The 15,458-nt window shown below is 36.4% G+C and overlaps 3 gene segments (V, D, J or C); all 3 read left to right on the forward strand.

Moving 5' to 3' along the window:
- Window positions 1-3,842: 3,842 nt before the first annotated feature.
- On the forward strand, window positions 3,843-4,407 carry LOC132860781 (immunoglobulin heavy variable 1-18-like). The segment is given in 2 exon segments: window positions 3,843-4,006; window positions 4,100-4,407. Coding segments are annotated over 2 exon segments (408 nt in total).
- A 4,215-nt stretch (window positions 4,408-8,622) lies between these two features.
- LOC132860782 (Ig heavy chain V region 914-like) lies at window positions 8,623-9,453 on the forward strand. The segment is given in 3 exon segments: window positions 8,623-8,694; window positions 8,798-9,089; window positions 9,333-9,453. Coding segments are annotated over 3 exon segments (465 nt in total).
- A 1,170-nt stretch (window positions 9,454-10,623) lies between these two features.
- LOC132860962 (Ig heavy chain V region 914-like) lies at window positions 10,624-12,527 on the forward strand. The segment is given in 2 exon segments: window positions 10,624-10,666; window positions 12,211-12,527. Coding segments are annotated over 2 exon segments (360 nt in total).
- The last annotated feature ends 2,931 nt before the right edge of the window (window positions 12,528-15,458 follow it).

The following is a 15,458-nucleotide window of genomic DNA, read 5'->3' on the forward strand; positions in this document are numbered from 1 at the left end:
TTAATTACAACACAACACATTCATATCATTATTAATAATAACAAACAGCTGAATTATTTTCCACATTAAATTGATATGGAGATGAAACGGGGTGTGAGTGTGATTAACAGCTGCAGAGCTGCACTCAACACAGCAATGTTTTGTCTGAAACACATGATGTTTTTATATCTCTAGTGGGTGTGTCATGCAAACCAAATCCTGTGTTTGAACCATTTATGTTGAAACATTCAGCCCAACAACATAGCAGCAGTTTGTGTTCATTTACAGCAGCAGGAATCATTTTAATTCTTTGAGATGGGACTAGACAGAGTTTTGAGTTACTTTACTCTAGTAATCTTCATTCAATGTTAGTATTATTTATTACATTATTTAAAAACTATTTTGTTTTGTTCTATTTTTAATGTTAATTCCTACCTTTGATTATTCTTCTATTTCAGATTCCTGCAGTCAGACACTGATCGAGTCTGATCCAGTGACCATCAAACCTGATCAGTCTCATAAACTGACCTGCACAGCATCTGGATTTACCTTCGGTGACTACCGGATGGCTTGGATCAGACAGGCACCTGGAAAAGGGCTGGAATGGCTTGCAAGCATCTACAGTAGTAGCATATATTACTCCAGTGCTGTTAAGGGCCGCTTCACCATCTCCAGAGACGACAGTAAGAAGCAGGTGTATCTGCAGATGAACAGCATGAGGACAGAAGACACTGCAGTTTATTACTGCGCCCGTGACACACAGTGATACTTCCCCTTAGACATCAGTACAAAAACACAGACTTACTATAGACACATGACAAGATCACAGTGTCTGGACATTTATACTGATATAATATTTATTTAATTCCCTGAATATATCTAATATTTATTGACTATATTTCACATTGTGACAAACTGACTACAAAATGTTGTAGAAAGGATATTTTTACATTTACATTATTTACTGTCCTGTGTCACCCAAATGAGGATGAGGTTCCAAACTGAGCCTGGATCCTCTCAAGGTTTCCTCAAAATGTTACTAAAGTTAAACTTAAAATATATATATATATATATATATATATATATGATTCTGTTCTTTTGTAAAGCTGCTTTGAGACAATGTACATTGTTAAATGTGCTAAACAAATAAATTTTTTGATTTCAATTGAATTGAATTGATAGATTGAGAACTGAGGAAGTAGATGTTCATTTGTAAATAATCATTGAGACAAATATTGATTTCCCAATTAATTGATTAATTAAACCAAATGATTTACTATGTTACTGCTGATACTGTATCTGAGTGTTTTCTCTCTTTTAAACCATGCTGATAAAAATTTCTCCATTTCTGAATTCATACTTTCTTTATTTCCGCTAGTCCATTTGAAAATGTATTGTTATTTAATTATTTATTTTTCTGGCAGCCAGAACATTTTCAACTTCTGTATCTGCATCTGTAGGGGGCAGCAGCTGCTTTTTTTCTAGAAGGATTCATGAAACTATGAAATCTAACAGCTGAAGTGTGTTTATGCAAATTCACTTTGTTAAGAAAAAAACAAAAAACAGCCTCTTGCTCACCAAAACAGAAAAAAAGGAACTTTGTAGACATGAGAATCATTTCTGTGTTAATGTAATTCTCTAGAGTGCAGCCTACACACGACTGATAACGACATAAAGGATCGTTTATCTAATTATTATCATTTTCATGGATTATGGTGGAGATTCAGATTAATTTGTGGGAACTGGAAATAGATCAGTTTTCAATCTGACCATCACAGGAAGCATTAATTACATCACAACACGTTCATATCTTTATTAATAATAACAAACAGCTGAATTATTTCCCACATTAAATTGATATGGAGATGAAACGGGGTGTGAGTGTGATTAACAGCTGCAGAGCTGCACTCAACACAGCCTCTCTGTAATGTTTATGCAAATCTGCATCTCCTCTTGTAATATTAGCAGCGTTCTGATCTAGAGAGGAAACACTTCTCATTAGTCTTCCTTCAACACAAACATGTTTGCTTCAGCTCCACTGCTGCTGCTGGCTCTCGCCCCCTGTGAGTGTTTGGATTGAAGCTTTATTATTTCATCTGATCCTTTCAGTTCGACATGTCCACCTTTTCTTTTTCTCTTTTTACAGATGTGTTCTGTGCTACTGAGCTCATCCAGCCAGACTCACTGCTTATAAAGCCAGGAGAGACTTTAACCATCACCTGTAAAGTGTCTGGAGCTTCTATCACTGATAGCAGCAGCCACCTTGGAACAGCTTGGATTCGACAACCTGCAGGAAAATCTTTAGAATGGATCAACATCATTTATTATAATGGGGGTATTGATAAGAAAGATTCACTTAAAGACAAGTTTGTGGTCTCTCGAGACACTTCCAGTAACTCCGTGACCTTACGGGGACAGAACATGCAGACTGAAGACACAGTTGTGTATTACTGCGCTCGAAGACCACACAGTGACACAACAAGCTGCAGTGCTGCACAAAAACCTCATCACAATTCACTTCTTTAATTAAACAACAACTACATTTTACTGAGTAAATAATTACAAATATTTCAACACAGACACCAACACTGGCATTAATAAAAATAAATAAATAAATAAATAAATAAATAAATAAAAGTTTACTTAGGAATAATAGTCTCTTTTTATAACTAGTTGAAATGAAATGTGTCTGCAAAAGACATTTATTATAAAGAACAACATCCATTCACACTCAGCAATCAGGCTTTAACTCTTCATCCTGAATGAACAAAAACCATCCAAAAACTCCTCAATCTAAATCTAATAATTAATAAGAATCCCATGCAATTAAATGTTAAATTTAAGCATTGTATAATCTGATTACTTATTTTTTGGTAATGTACAAATTAAAAGGAAAAAAACAAACACAAAAATTGATCATTGGAAAACCAGAATTAGCTAAAATGTAAACTTTAAAATTTTTATTTTATGTTTCTGTACTTGTGTAAAGCTGCTTTGAGACAAAGTCCATTGTTAAATGCATTACATAAATTAATTGAGTTGAATTGACAGTTTGAGAAATATGGAAGTAGATGTTTACAAACTAGAAAAAGAGCTCAGTGCCATAATAATTGAGACTAATATTGATTTCCCAATTAACTGATTATTTAAACCAAATGATTTACTATGTTACTGCTGATACTGTATCTGAGTGTTTTCTCTTTTAAACCACGCTGATAAAAATGATCCATTACTGAATTCCTACTTACTTTATTTTCATTGCTGGTCCATGTGAAAGTTTTTTTAATTGACAGCCAGGACATTTGAAACATTTTCTCATTTTAGGTGTGTATCATCTGACACCAGGTCTTTTTGCCACTAGAGGGCAGTCTGTACAAACTCAACCATCTCCATCTGTTTCCATCTGCACATTTAGACAATCTCTCTTTTCACATTCTGCTCTGACTGCATCCAGCATCATGACACTCAGATTAAACTCAGTGACATAAAATGTCTGTGGTGACCTGTTTAGTGTTGATCAGTAAATAAGGCTCTTTATTATGGAAAACCTGATTTCATGGAAAATTCAAGTGGAGTCGATCGAGTGAAACGAATGAATGTCTAATTTTATACAAACAAAAGCCTGATTAAACATTTGATTGATTTAGATCTAGTACGTATCAATGTTCAAAAGGATCCTCAAGCATACATAATAATTATTATGCTAAAATTAATTTGTGTTCCTTGTTTGCTTCATTGAGTCTTTAAGATTTCTGGTTTGGGAAAATGACAGTATTTGATAAAAAGGCTGCTGTTCCATTATGAATTCAGATCAGATGAATCTCCTCCTCATGATATAAATACATTTCAGATACAATCTCCTCCCATCATCAGCAGATAAACAAATCCAAGTGTCAGAGCTGGATCTCACTCTATTTATATGATGTGATGGTGTCTGTTAAACTTTGGAGAACAGAGAAGACTCCAGTCCAAACAACACACACCATGTTCTCTACATCTCTACTGCTCCTGCTGGCAGCTGCTTCTTGTGAGTGCTTTATCAAATTCATTCATTTACTAGATGAAGAATAAAGGTGCAGCATATATTGTGTGAGATATCACCATGTGTTTTCCTCCACAGATGTGCATGGTGAGGAACTGACTCAGCCTGCTTCCATGACAGTCCAGCCAGGCCAGAGTCTCTCCATCCAGTGCAAGGTTTCATATTCAGTTACGAGCTATGGTACAGCTTGGATTCGACAACCTGCAGGAAAAGCTCTGGAGTGGGTCACACTTATGGGTTATAATGGTAACACTTACTACAGTGAGAAACTGAAAAGCAGGTTTCAGGTTTCCAGAGACACGTCCAGCAGCACAGTGACATTAACAGGACAGAACATGCAGACTGAAGACACAGCTGTGTATTACTGCGCTCGTGATCCACAGTGAGACGAATAAACAACATTCCTGTACAAAAACTCCTCATTCAGTGTTCACAATAACAACATACAAGACACAACACTGATCTATAGCGGGTCCTGGCTAGGTCCCCACTGGCAGATATATATATAATCCTGAAACTGAAAATATCAGAAATATTCCTGAGAAATCAGCGACTCAGGACAACTGTTGCTCATTCTCCAGTAACACGGATTATATTTATTTTCAACTTCATTTTAACTTTGCATCTGCAATCATGAATCATTTTCTGTTATTTTTGTCTGCTTTGTATTGAAGCACAGGTTATATCCACATTTGGATAACAATTGCCTTATATTCTTCAAAAGGTCTGTTTTCACATAAATGCATCCTCACATATTTTACAACTCAAACATTTGTATGAAACCAAAAACAGGCATTTTCCCTTTAAACACCTTACATCTTTGTTCTTTTATCCAAAAGAGTATTTTTGTAATAACTCCATTTTATACGTGTTCACTTTATACAACAGAATAAATTCCATTTGCAGTTAAACTGTATTACATTTACTGTATTAGAACCCAAACTTCAATAATACACATACTGTATCTGTTGCATAACTTGGCGCTCAGTTCTATTAACTGAATCTGTATCATTATAACATTAACATGCGCGCCCCCATAAACAAGGCCGCAGTCGTAACTGGTCTTCTGTTGTGCATTCACATTTACCTTTTTACACTTTTAACATTGCACTACACACATAGCTGTTTTCCACACACACTGAAATAACCCACAAATGCCCCAAAACCATAAGGAACAACCAAGATAAACAATATGCGGACGTCGGCCACCATTTTCGCCACTGCGTATTGTTAAACTTTAACTGCTTACACATGACATACTTTTAGCTTACAGAATACACATCACTGGAGATTCATATTAGCCGATAAACATCTGTAGTCACATAAAAGGTGTGTAACTAACCTGAAAATATCAGAAATATTCCTGAGAAATCAGCGACGCAGGACAACTGTTGCTCATTCTCCAGTAACACGGATTATGAGCTCATCTTGCTCTGCACCGCTAATTGTCCCAGTGTAACACTGTTCGTGGTTACTGCCACCCTGTGTCCAATTGATGAAGTACGTCATAGTGTTTTTATCCCATAATCTCTCATTAGTATTCTATTATATAAATAATAAAACCAAATACAATTGCAATAGAAGGAAAGGAACAAAAATAATAAAACTTATTTTGTGAGTGTCACAGATCTATCCGAGTCTTAGAAAATATAAAATAAGTAAGTAAGTAAGTAAATAATCCACAAATATGAACAAACAGATTGAAGTTTATTCATTCATTCATCTTCTACCGCTTATCCGAACTACCTCGGGTCACGGGGAGCCTGTGCCTATCTCAGGCGTGATTGGGCATCAAGGCAGGATACACCCTGGACGGAGTGCCAACCCATCGCAGGGCACACACACACTCTCATTCACTCACGCAATCACACACTAGGGACAATTTTCCAGAGATGCCAATCAACCTACCATGCATGTCTTTGGACCGGGGGAGGAAACCGGAGTACCCGGAGGAAACCCCCGAGGCACGGGGAGAACATGCAAACTCCACACACACAAGGTGGAGGCGGGAATCGAACCCCGACCCTGGAGGTGTGAGGCGAACGCGCTAACCACTAAGCCACCATGCCCCCCAGATTGAAGTTTGTTAATTTAAAAAAAAAAAAATTAATATAGATTTTAAACAATAATACAATTTTTTTAATGTTTCTGCACATGATAAACACTGTAATAATCATATCACTAACAAGAACTTATGATAATGTAGGTTGAAGGATTAGTTGCTGTTCCTCTCTGTTACATCATTTGGATCAGACAAGCTGGAAAAGCTCTAGAATGGATTGGGGTTATCTGGCATGATGCCAGTAAAACACTATACGGCAAAGACATTGCGGGACATTTGGAAATGACCAGAGACAACTCCAAAAACATGGTGTATCTGCAGCTGACTGGTTTGGGTGCCCAGGATTCTGCTGTTTATTACTGTGCTAAACACCACAGTGGTACAAACATGTTAATCAACCGTCCAAAATCCTCCCCAAGATGTGGTCAAAGAGAAAAGAGCTTTCAATATACGGTACATTTTCACAAGATCTGCAGGTGGCGCTACAGCACAACAAATATACTGTAACATTGTAGGTTTCTTTAAAGTACAACATATTCTCATATCCTCAGTCAGATCTAGATACTCCACAATTTCTATGTATTTCTGACACAATGAACACTGAGACTGTCTCTTATAGTCATATTCTTACAGAGGAACCATGAGGGAAATAAATAACATTTAAAGAAAAATGTCAGACTTTAATTAGTGATTATTAAATACATACATTTCATAAAAGTTCCATAACATTAACTGTAACTATAAACGTAAAAAGAGTTCACCATATTCTTCTTTAATTAATAAATAAATTGTCACCGTTCACAAACTGCTGTTGTATAAGAGGAAAAGTGATCATAGTAATCAGTGCCATTGATTATTAGAAAATTATTATCTTCTTGTTTGTAGCAGTAACTTCATGTCACAGTAGAGCCAAAGGGTGCAGAATTACACAATTTCATGGGTTTTGTTTGTACTTTATACAATAAATTATCAGCACCTGCATCCACCACCTCTACAATTCCTGACATCACACCACCTGGTCCTTGATTATTGTCCTATAACAACACACACATGTGTTTTACTCCTTACTGAATATGCTGATATGAAGAGTGTGTTCACTTCACATAAATTCACCTGAGAACATCTTTTAATGTTCCTAATATTATAGATTTATAATCACAGTTCAGAGATGTTCATGAGATTAGGAGGTTTTCACATTTAGAGGAATCTATCACATGTTGACCCTAAGATAAGGAGTGTCTCTATGCAAATCTCCTTCTCTGTTAAAGATTTAAGCAACATAGACCAAGAGCTTTTATTATGATGACTAGTTGGGACTATATACTGTACTATTCATGCTTTTATTCCTCCTGATTGTGATGCCAGCTGCAGGAACACTACAGGTCGATGGTTCATTACAGGTCGATGTTTACTGCAGCATCACTACTACAAACTCCTGGAATTAAAAATCACCTGTAGGGGACAGCAGCTGCTTGTTTTCAAGATGGATTCATGAAACTATGAAATCTAACAGCTGGTGTGTTTATGCAAATTCACCCTGTTATAATACAAAAACATCCTCTTGCTCACCCCAAGTTCAGATTCAGACATGTTCATATTCCGGTTCTTTAAATGACTCTGTAAATAAACTGCAGCTCATTTTCCCCGTCTGCGTCTGCAGGTTTTATGTGTTCAGGAGTCCAGAAGAGAACAAATGTCTGTGCTCTTATTAATAGAGAACAAAACTACTGGAATTAGAGGTGTAAGGATATATATACTGTAACTAATCATATAATCATTCAGTATCACCAGACAATAATCAGGGTAATGTATTCAGTCACTCGGTCATCATTAGGAAGTGTTTTATTGGGTCAGAGTGCAGGCTCCAGAGTCCATCCCAGGAACACTGAGCGTACATTCTGGTCATGTTACACATTCACACACTCATTCACACCGAGGGGCAATTTAGAGAAGACGAGTCACCTGCTTCACTCCTGATTCCATTTCTTGAAGCAGATTATTTTATACTTTTGATTAAGAAAGAAGAAGAAGAATAAAGAATAGTTTCAACATCTAGCTGTTGTTATATTAGATTTCAGCTTTCTCTTCTGCTCACTAGAGATTACAAATCTTTAGGATTTAAAAACACCTGATCTAGAATCTTCTCAGCTCTTTCTCTCTGCATTCGTCACATAAAGCCTCTAGAGGGTTTCAGCCTATACCAGAATGAACGTCATGTTCGGTTACATGATTTGATTATAATGTTCAGTGTAGTTCAGGAAAGTGTTAATTACATCACAACACATTCATGTCATTATTAATAATAACAAACAGCTGAATTATTTTCCACATTAAATTGATATGGAGATGAAACGGGGTGTGAGTGTGATTAACAGCTGCAGAGCTGCACTCAACACAGCAATGTTTTGTCTGAAACACATGATGTTTTTATATCTCTAGTGGGTGTGTCATGCAAACCAAATCCTGTGTTTGAACCATTTATGCTGAAACATTCAGCCCAACAACATAGCAGCAGTTTGTGTTCATTTACAGCAGCAGGAATCATTTTAATTCTTTGAGATGGGACTAGACAGAGTTTTGAGTTACTTTACTCTAGTAATCTTCATTCAATGTTAGTATTATTTTTTTACATTATTAAAATATATACAGTATATATATATTTTTTATTCTTTTGTTAATGTTAATTTTTACCTTTCAATATTCTTCTATTTCAGATTCCTGCAGTCAGACACTGATCGAGTCTGATCCAGTGATCATCAAGCCTGATCAGTCTCATAAACTGACCTGCACAGCCTCTGGATTAGACATTAGTGGCTACTGGATGGCTTGGATCAGACAGGCGCCTGGAAAAGGGCTGGAATGGGTTGCAACCATCGACGTTACTAGCATATATTACTCCAGCGCTGTTAAGGGCCGCTTCACCATCTCCAGAGACAACAGTAAGAAGCAGGTGTATCTGCAGATGAACAACATGAGGACAGAAGACACTGCAGTTTATTACTGCGCCCGTCACACACAGTGATACTTCCCCTTAGACATCAGTACAAAAACTAAAGCCCCGTTCACACTGCAGGTAAAAGTGGCCCAAATCTGATTTTTTTGGGGTCAAGTGACCAGGTCAGACTTCTTCAGGAGTAGTGTGAACACTCACATCTAGCCCAGATCTGATTTTTTCAAATCAGATTCAGACCACTTCCATATGTGGTCCTGAATCAGACCGAAATCTGATTTTTTCCAATGTGGCCGCAGTGTGAACAACCAATTCGGATTTGATGGGACTTTTACTTCAATCTACATAGACATTCGTCACAATTATTCGCCGGTGAGTACGCACACAAACGTGACAACGCCTACAAAAGGGATCAAATAATCAAAAGTTGCCCTCGACATCCGAAAATTTTCAAAACACTGCGTCTCTGTGCTGCCATTACACAAACATTTAGAAAGAAAAGCGAAAATTCTTACTTCCTCCATAACTTCGCCAACTTTAGCGCAACGGCGTGCTCCGTGTGACGTCATTGTTATTGTTCGTTTGCACAGGCGGGTCAGTTCGAAACAGCAAACAGTTCACACTGGTATCTGATATAGGCCACATTTTAAAAGGTAATGTGAACAGACAAACAAAAAAATCAGATCTGAGCAAAATATCCGAATTGAGCATTAAGACTTGCAGTGTGAACGTGGCTATAGACTTACTATAGACACATGACAAACCCACATTTTCAGATTCATGGAAGTGAAAGAACCAAAATGTTTACAGTGTCTCTGACTTACAAGTTTACCACTTGCTGACTTTTACTGGACTGTTCTGAACATTGTCTGGACATTTATACTGATGAAAGATTATTAATTTAATTCAAGAAAGTGCACCCTCTTGAATTCTGGGTTTACTATTAAGACATAATAAAAAATTATCTAGACTTTAGCAGGTCTTGAAATTAGATAATAAAACCTCAGATGAACAAGAACACATAACATTTTACATTCATTATATATTTAACAAAAATGAAGCATCAGCAGTTATCTTAGAGAATCTGTCCATCAATCTGGAAAGTGTTATAAGGTAATTTTTAAATAATTTGAATGACCATAGAGTTCAGTTGTGTGTACTTTCTATTTAACATGACTGTATTACATCACACCCACAAGTGTTTTATATCTTGTATAACACACTTTTTAGCATGAACTACTTATCATTTGTAAATACACACAGTTAAGAAAGAAAAACTCCAGTCATTCTTTATGTTCATGGTGGCAGTTGAATGATGAAAATCAATTATGAATCAATTATAGCATGAACATTGTTAGAAAACATGTTTACAACTCCAAAGAGAAAGAGTTGAGTTTATAAACCAACACATCCTCCATCAGATGAATCTCCTCCTCATGATTTAAATACATTTCAGATACATTCTCCTCCCATCATCAGCAGATAAACAAATCCAAGTGTCAGAGATGGATCTCACTCTATTTATATGATGTGATGGTGTGTGTTAAACTTTGGAGAACAGAGAAGACTCCAGTCCAAACAACACACACCATGTTCTCTACATCTCTACTGCTCCTGCTGGCAGCTGCTTCTTGTGAGTGCTTTATCAAATTCATTCATTTACTAGATGAAGAATAAAGGTGCAGCATATATTGTGTGAGATATCACCATGTGTTTTCCTCCACAGATGTGCATGGTGAGGAACTGACTCAGCCTGCTTCCATGACAGTCCAGCCAGGCCAGAGTCTCTCCATCCAGTGCAAGGTTTCATATTTAGTTACGAGCTATCATACAGCTTGGATTCGACAACCTACAGGAAAAGCTCTGGAGTGGATTGGATACATCGATAGTGCTGGGGGTACAGCTTACAGTGAGAAACTGAAAAATAAGTTCAGCATCTCCAGAGACACGTCTACTAACACAATAACAATTGGAGGACAGAACATGCAGACTGAAGACACAGCTGTGTATTACTGCGCTCGTTACACACAGTGAGACAGAATAGTGGATTCCTCTTACAAAAACCTTATGAGACATGTTACAGACATCCTCTCAGTGTAACTAATAAATCATCTCAGTCACACTTTCACTTTCTTCCACTAGAATGAAGTCAGAATCGTTTGCAGCATTTTAAAACACAGTCACACAAAGTCATTTTTAAATAAAAAAGAAAAGATTATTGAAAGAGTCTTCATTCTGAACCATTATTAATCCCTTCATTTTACAGGATTTTTAACCAGCAGTTGGAATCAGTGTTTAATGAGTGGATTCAGGAATAATACAGCATGTTTCCAGCAGTGTGTTGTGTTTAACACACAGTCTGTTCTCATAGTCTGAGGTTCAATAACTGAAACAACTGAAGGAGGCAGCAGAGCTCAACAAATAAAGTGAAAAAAAGTGAATCCACAAACTGCATTCTGTATGAGACTCATTCAGTATCAGTCATTATCAGACAAATATCTACATTTTCTCTTCTTTTTCACTCTTTCAATAATATGTGATTAGTTATTTGGGTTGTTAAACACAGGTTGGACAAATAAAAACACTATAATTTATGTAACTACATCCTCCTGTGGTTGTGAGGTTTCTCAGTAACATGACAAGATGTATTTTATAATGCTGTTATAAAGTAAGGTTCTAAATTAAACAGAATTATAAGTGAATAGAAATAAAGTTTCCTGTTCTTAGATGAATATAAAATTCTGTAAGTTTTCTTATTATAAATTCACCTGAAAACACCTGATAGTGTATAAACTTACTCATTAACACCTGCCTTAAGCTTCTTATTGGTTCAAACATAAACTCAAGCTGCAGTGATAGATATCTCTAAAAAATACAGACATGTTTAAAAGATGAGGAGGTTTTCTCATTTATATTTATATATAAGAATCCATCCCATGTTGACCCTAAGATAAGGAGTGTCTCTATGCAAATGTCCTTCTCTGTTATAGATTTAAGCAACAAAGACCAAGAGCTTTTACTTCTTCTGCTCCAACACACACCATGATCTCTACATCCCTACTGCTGCTGCTGCTGGCAGCCGTACACTGTAAGTGTTTTTACATTTGACATGTAATACAGTTTTGGTTCCTTAAAGCTTTTTGCTTTTACATCATTAAAATAACTTTTCTTTAACAGGTGTTCACAGTGTTGAGCTGATCCAGACCGGATCCACAGTATTAACTCCTGGTCAGTCACTGACTCTGACCTGTAAAGTGTCTGGATATTCATTAACTGATAGCAGCTACTGTACATACTGGATACGACAACCTGCAGGAAAAACTCTGGAATGGATCGGAGGTATATGTGGTAGTGGTAACACTTACTACAGTGAGAAACTGAAAAGCAGGTTTCAGGCTTCCAGAGACACGTCCAGCAGCACAGTGACATTAACAGGACAGAACATGCAGACTGAAGACACAGCTGTGTATTACTGCACTCGTTACACACAGTGAGACGAATAAACAACATCGCTGTACAAAAACTCCAAGAACACTGAAATAAAATTCTCCTCCACCTGCATCTGATAAGATTTCCCTGACCACACATCCATTTTTATTTTCCATCACGCGTCATTTATTCTGAAAGGAAATAATAAATGATTACAGACAAAGACAGATGGAGAAATGTTTTTTTTACATCTTTTTGTATTTGTAGTACACATAATTTTCCAATTTTACTTGCAGACCAACAGTAAAGGTTTACTCGACCTTTGGTCCTTATCTGTATCCTGTATATTTAAACTGCAAACACATTAGAAATTATTGCACATTACATTCTTCTTTAACCTTTAAGGCCTGTGATGGTCGCTCTTTCTTTATTCACAACATCTTACCAACAAGTTAAAGATCTAATGACTGACAGTGTGTCATAAATATGAGAACATGTTCTCTTGGGATTTACATTAAAGTCATAAACAATAAAGACACCATTCTTATGAAGCCAAGACCTTAGAGCTCCAGACTGTATAATCTTCACCATTTGATCAACTACACAGTAAGTACATAGTAAGTAACTAATATTTTGCTTCTGAGTTTCTCAGAAGTGTGACAAGACATCAGCTAACTGTTTGTCAGTTGATTAGATTAGATTGTAGTGCTAAAATTTAAACTAAAATTACATCTTTAATGTGTACGTTTTAAATCTACTGAATAAACCCTGTCATCTCTACATCACATTATAATTGAGTTATGATTTAGATTGATCATGACCAGATTACTGTCCTGCAGTCCACTGAATCATTGTTCCTTGTCCAGTGGAATTGACTTTTACATATTTGTCGGGAAAAATAAGATAAATCTGTATATAGTGATTCCTTTCACAATTTCACTCTTTTTACTGGACTTCATAATGTTGAATTCTTCATGTGTCCTCTGTAATGTGTAAGCGCTCGGTATCATCACGATGACTTTACATGCATAAGAACAGTGCTGCTATCTGACAGCTGATCTGATGTAAACAGGAAAATGCTGAACTTATTATTTACAAAGAATAATATTCATAGACTGCAAATTTGTAAGTGTTTTTTTTTTAGAAAGTGTTCACCTTATGCAGTTGGTAGTGTTATATATATATTTCTGTGCAATAAGTAGAGCAGAATGTTCTTCTGGATGTTCCAGTGATCCACAGTGATGGACTAAAAAGACATGAGATCTAATGAGTAAAGAGCAGTGATGAAGCTGACAGCATGAAACACACCCGGAGTTTTACAGAAAGCTTTTTCTCCTCTCGTCTGTTCCTCTGTGGATGTTTTTATATCTCTAGTGGGTGTGTCATGCAAACCAAATCCTGTGTTTGAACCATTTATGCTGAAACATTCAGCCCAACAACATAGCAGCAGTTTGTGTTCATTTACAGCAGCAGGAATCATTTTAATTCTTTGAGATGGGACTAGGCAGAGTTTTGAGTTACTTTACTCTAGCAATCTTCATTCAATGTTAGTATTATTATTTACATTATTTAAATATTTTTCATTCATTCATTTTTAATGTTAATTCCTACCTTTGAATATTCTTTTATTTCAGATTCCTGCAGTCAGACACTGATCGAATCTGATCCAGTGACCATCAAACCTGATCAGTCTCATAAACTGACCTGCACAGCCTCTGGATTTAACTTTGGTAGCTACTGGATGGCTTGGATCAGACAGGCGCCTGGAAAAGGGCTGGAATTTGTTGCAACTATTGAGGGTGATAGTGATAGGAAGTATTACTCCAGTGCTGTTCAGGGCCGCTTCACCATCTCCAGAGACAACAGTAAGAAGCAGGTGTATCTGCAGATGAACAGCATGAGGACAGAAGACACAGCAGTTTATTACTGCGCCCGTCACACACAGTGATACTTCCCCTTAGACATTAGTACAAAAACACAGACTTACTATAGACACATGACAAACCCACATTTGGAGATTCATGGAGGTGAAAGAACCAAAATGTTTACAGTGTCTCTGACTTACATGTTGCTGACTTTTACTGGACTGTTCTAAACATTGTCTGTACATTTACTCTGCTGCTAGATTAATTAATACATTTTTGAATTTGTCCAGTAAAAATATAACACAACAGACACAACAGTGTGACTTTCCTACACACTTTCAGGAGTCTGTGTAATGAGATCCAGTCAGTAGAAAAGTTTCATAGTGTGACAGAGTGAAAACTATAGAAGCAGTTTATAATCAGAGGATGAAAGTCATCAGTAACTTACAGATTCAGTGTTAAATAAATACAAACTAATTTAAACACTAAGGAACATTTTTCACTGTGATTATTGACACCTGTAGAAGACCAGCATAACAATATGCAAATGAATATGTAAAATGTTCCCCTTACAGCTACATATAGAGAAATATCAGCCACTGTCACTGTGGGCTCTGGAGAAGTACAAATTGTTTGAGAACATTTAATTAGAAGATAAAATATCTGCAGTGTTTGATACGATGAAGATTTCTGTAAAGAGAATGCTTATTTCGTGTTGTTGGAAGGAGTCTCCAGTGTCAGAGCTAGATCAGGGTTAAAGCTGTGACTTTATTTTCAGCATGAGAAAGTCTTCAGGACAGAAAAGTTTGTACTTTTTCCTCAGTATCAGGACAAGTGTTGAGGGAAGGACTGTTTCTAGCTGTAATAATGAACACGATAACAGGAAATAACTTGTTTTTCTGGCCTTAACACAAGATTAAACATAACTATAAATAAATAAAAAAAGAACAATTGTAAATGGTGATGAATAAAAGACTTCATGTTGTGATGATAACAGAAACTCTGCTTTGATTCATTGTTGATTATTTTTCTGTAACAAAACCTCCCCAAGTGTTTTATTCCTTACTTTCTGTCACTGAGCTTTACTCCTTCTCAATACAGGAGCAGGAGAAAGCCGTCTGTGTGAAATAA

Source organism: Tachysurus vachellii, chromosome 18 (assembly GCF_030014155.1).
Source record: "Tachysurus vachellii isolate PV-2020 chromosome 18, HZAU_Pvac_v1, whole genome shotgun sequence".
NCBI classification, from domain to species: Eukaryota; Metazoa; Chordata; class Actinopteri; order Siluriformes; family Bagridae; genus Tachysurus; species Tachysurus vachellii.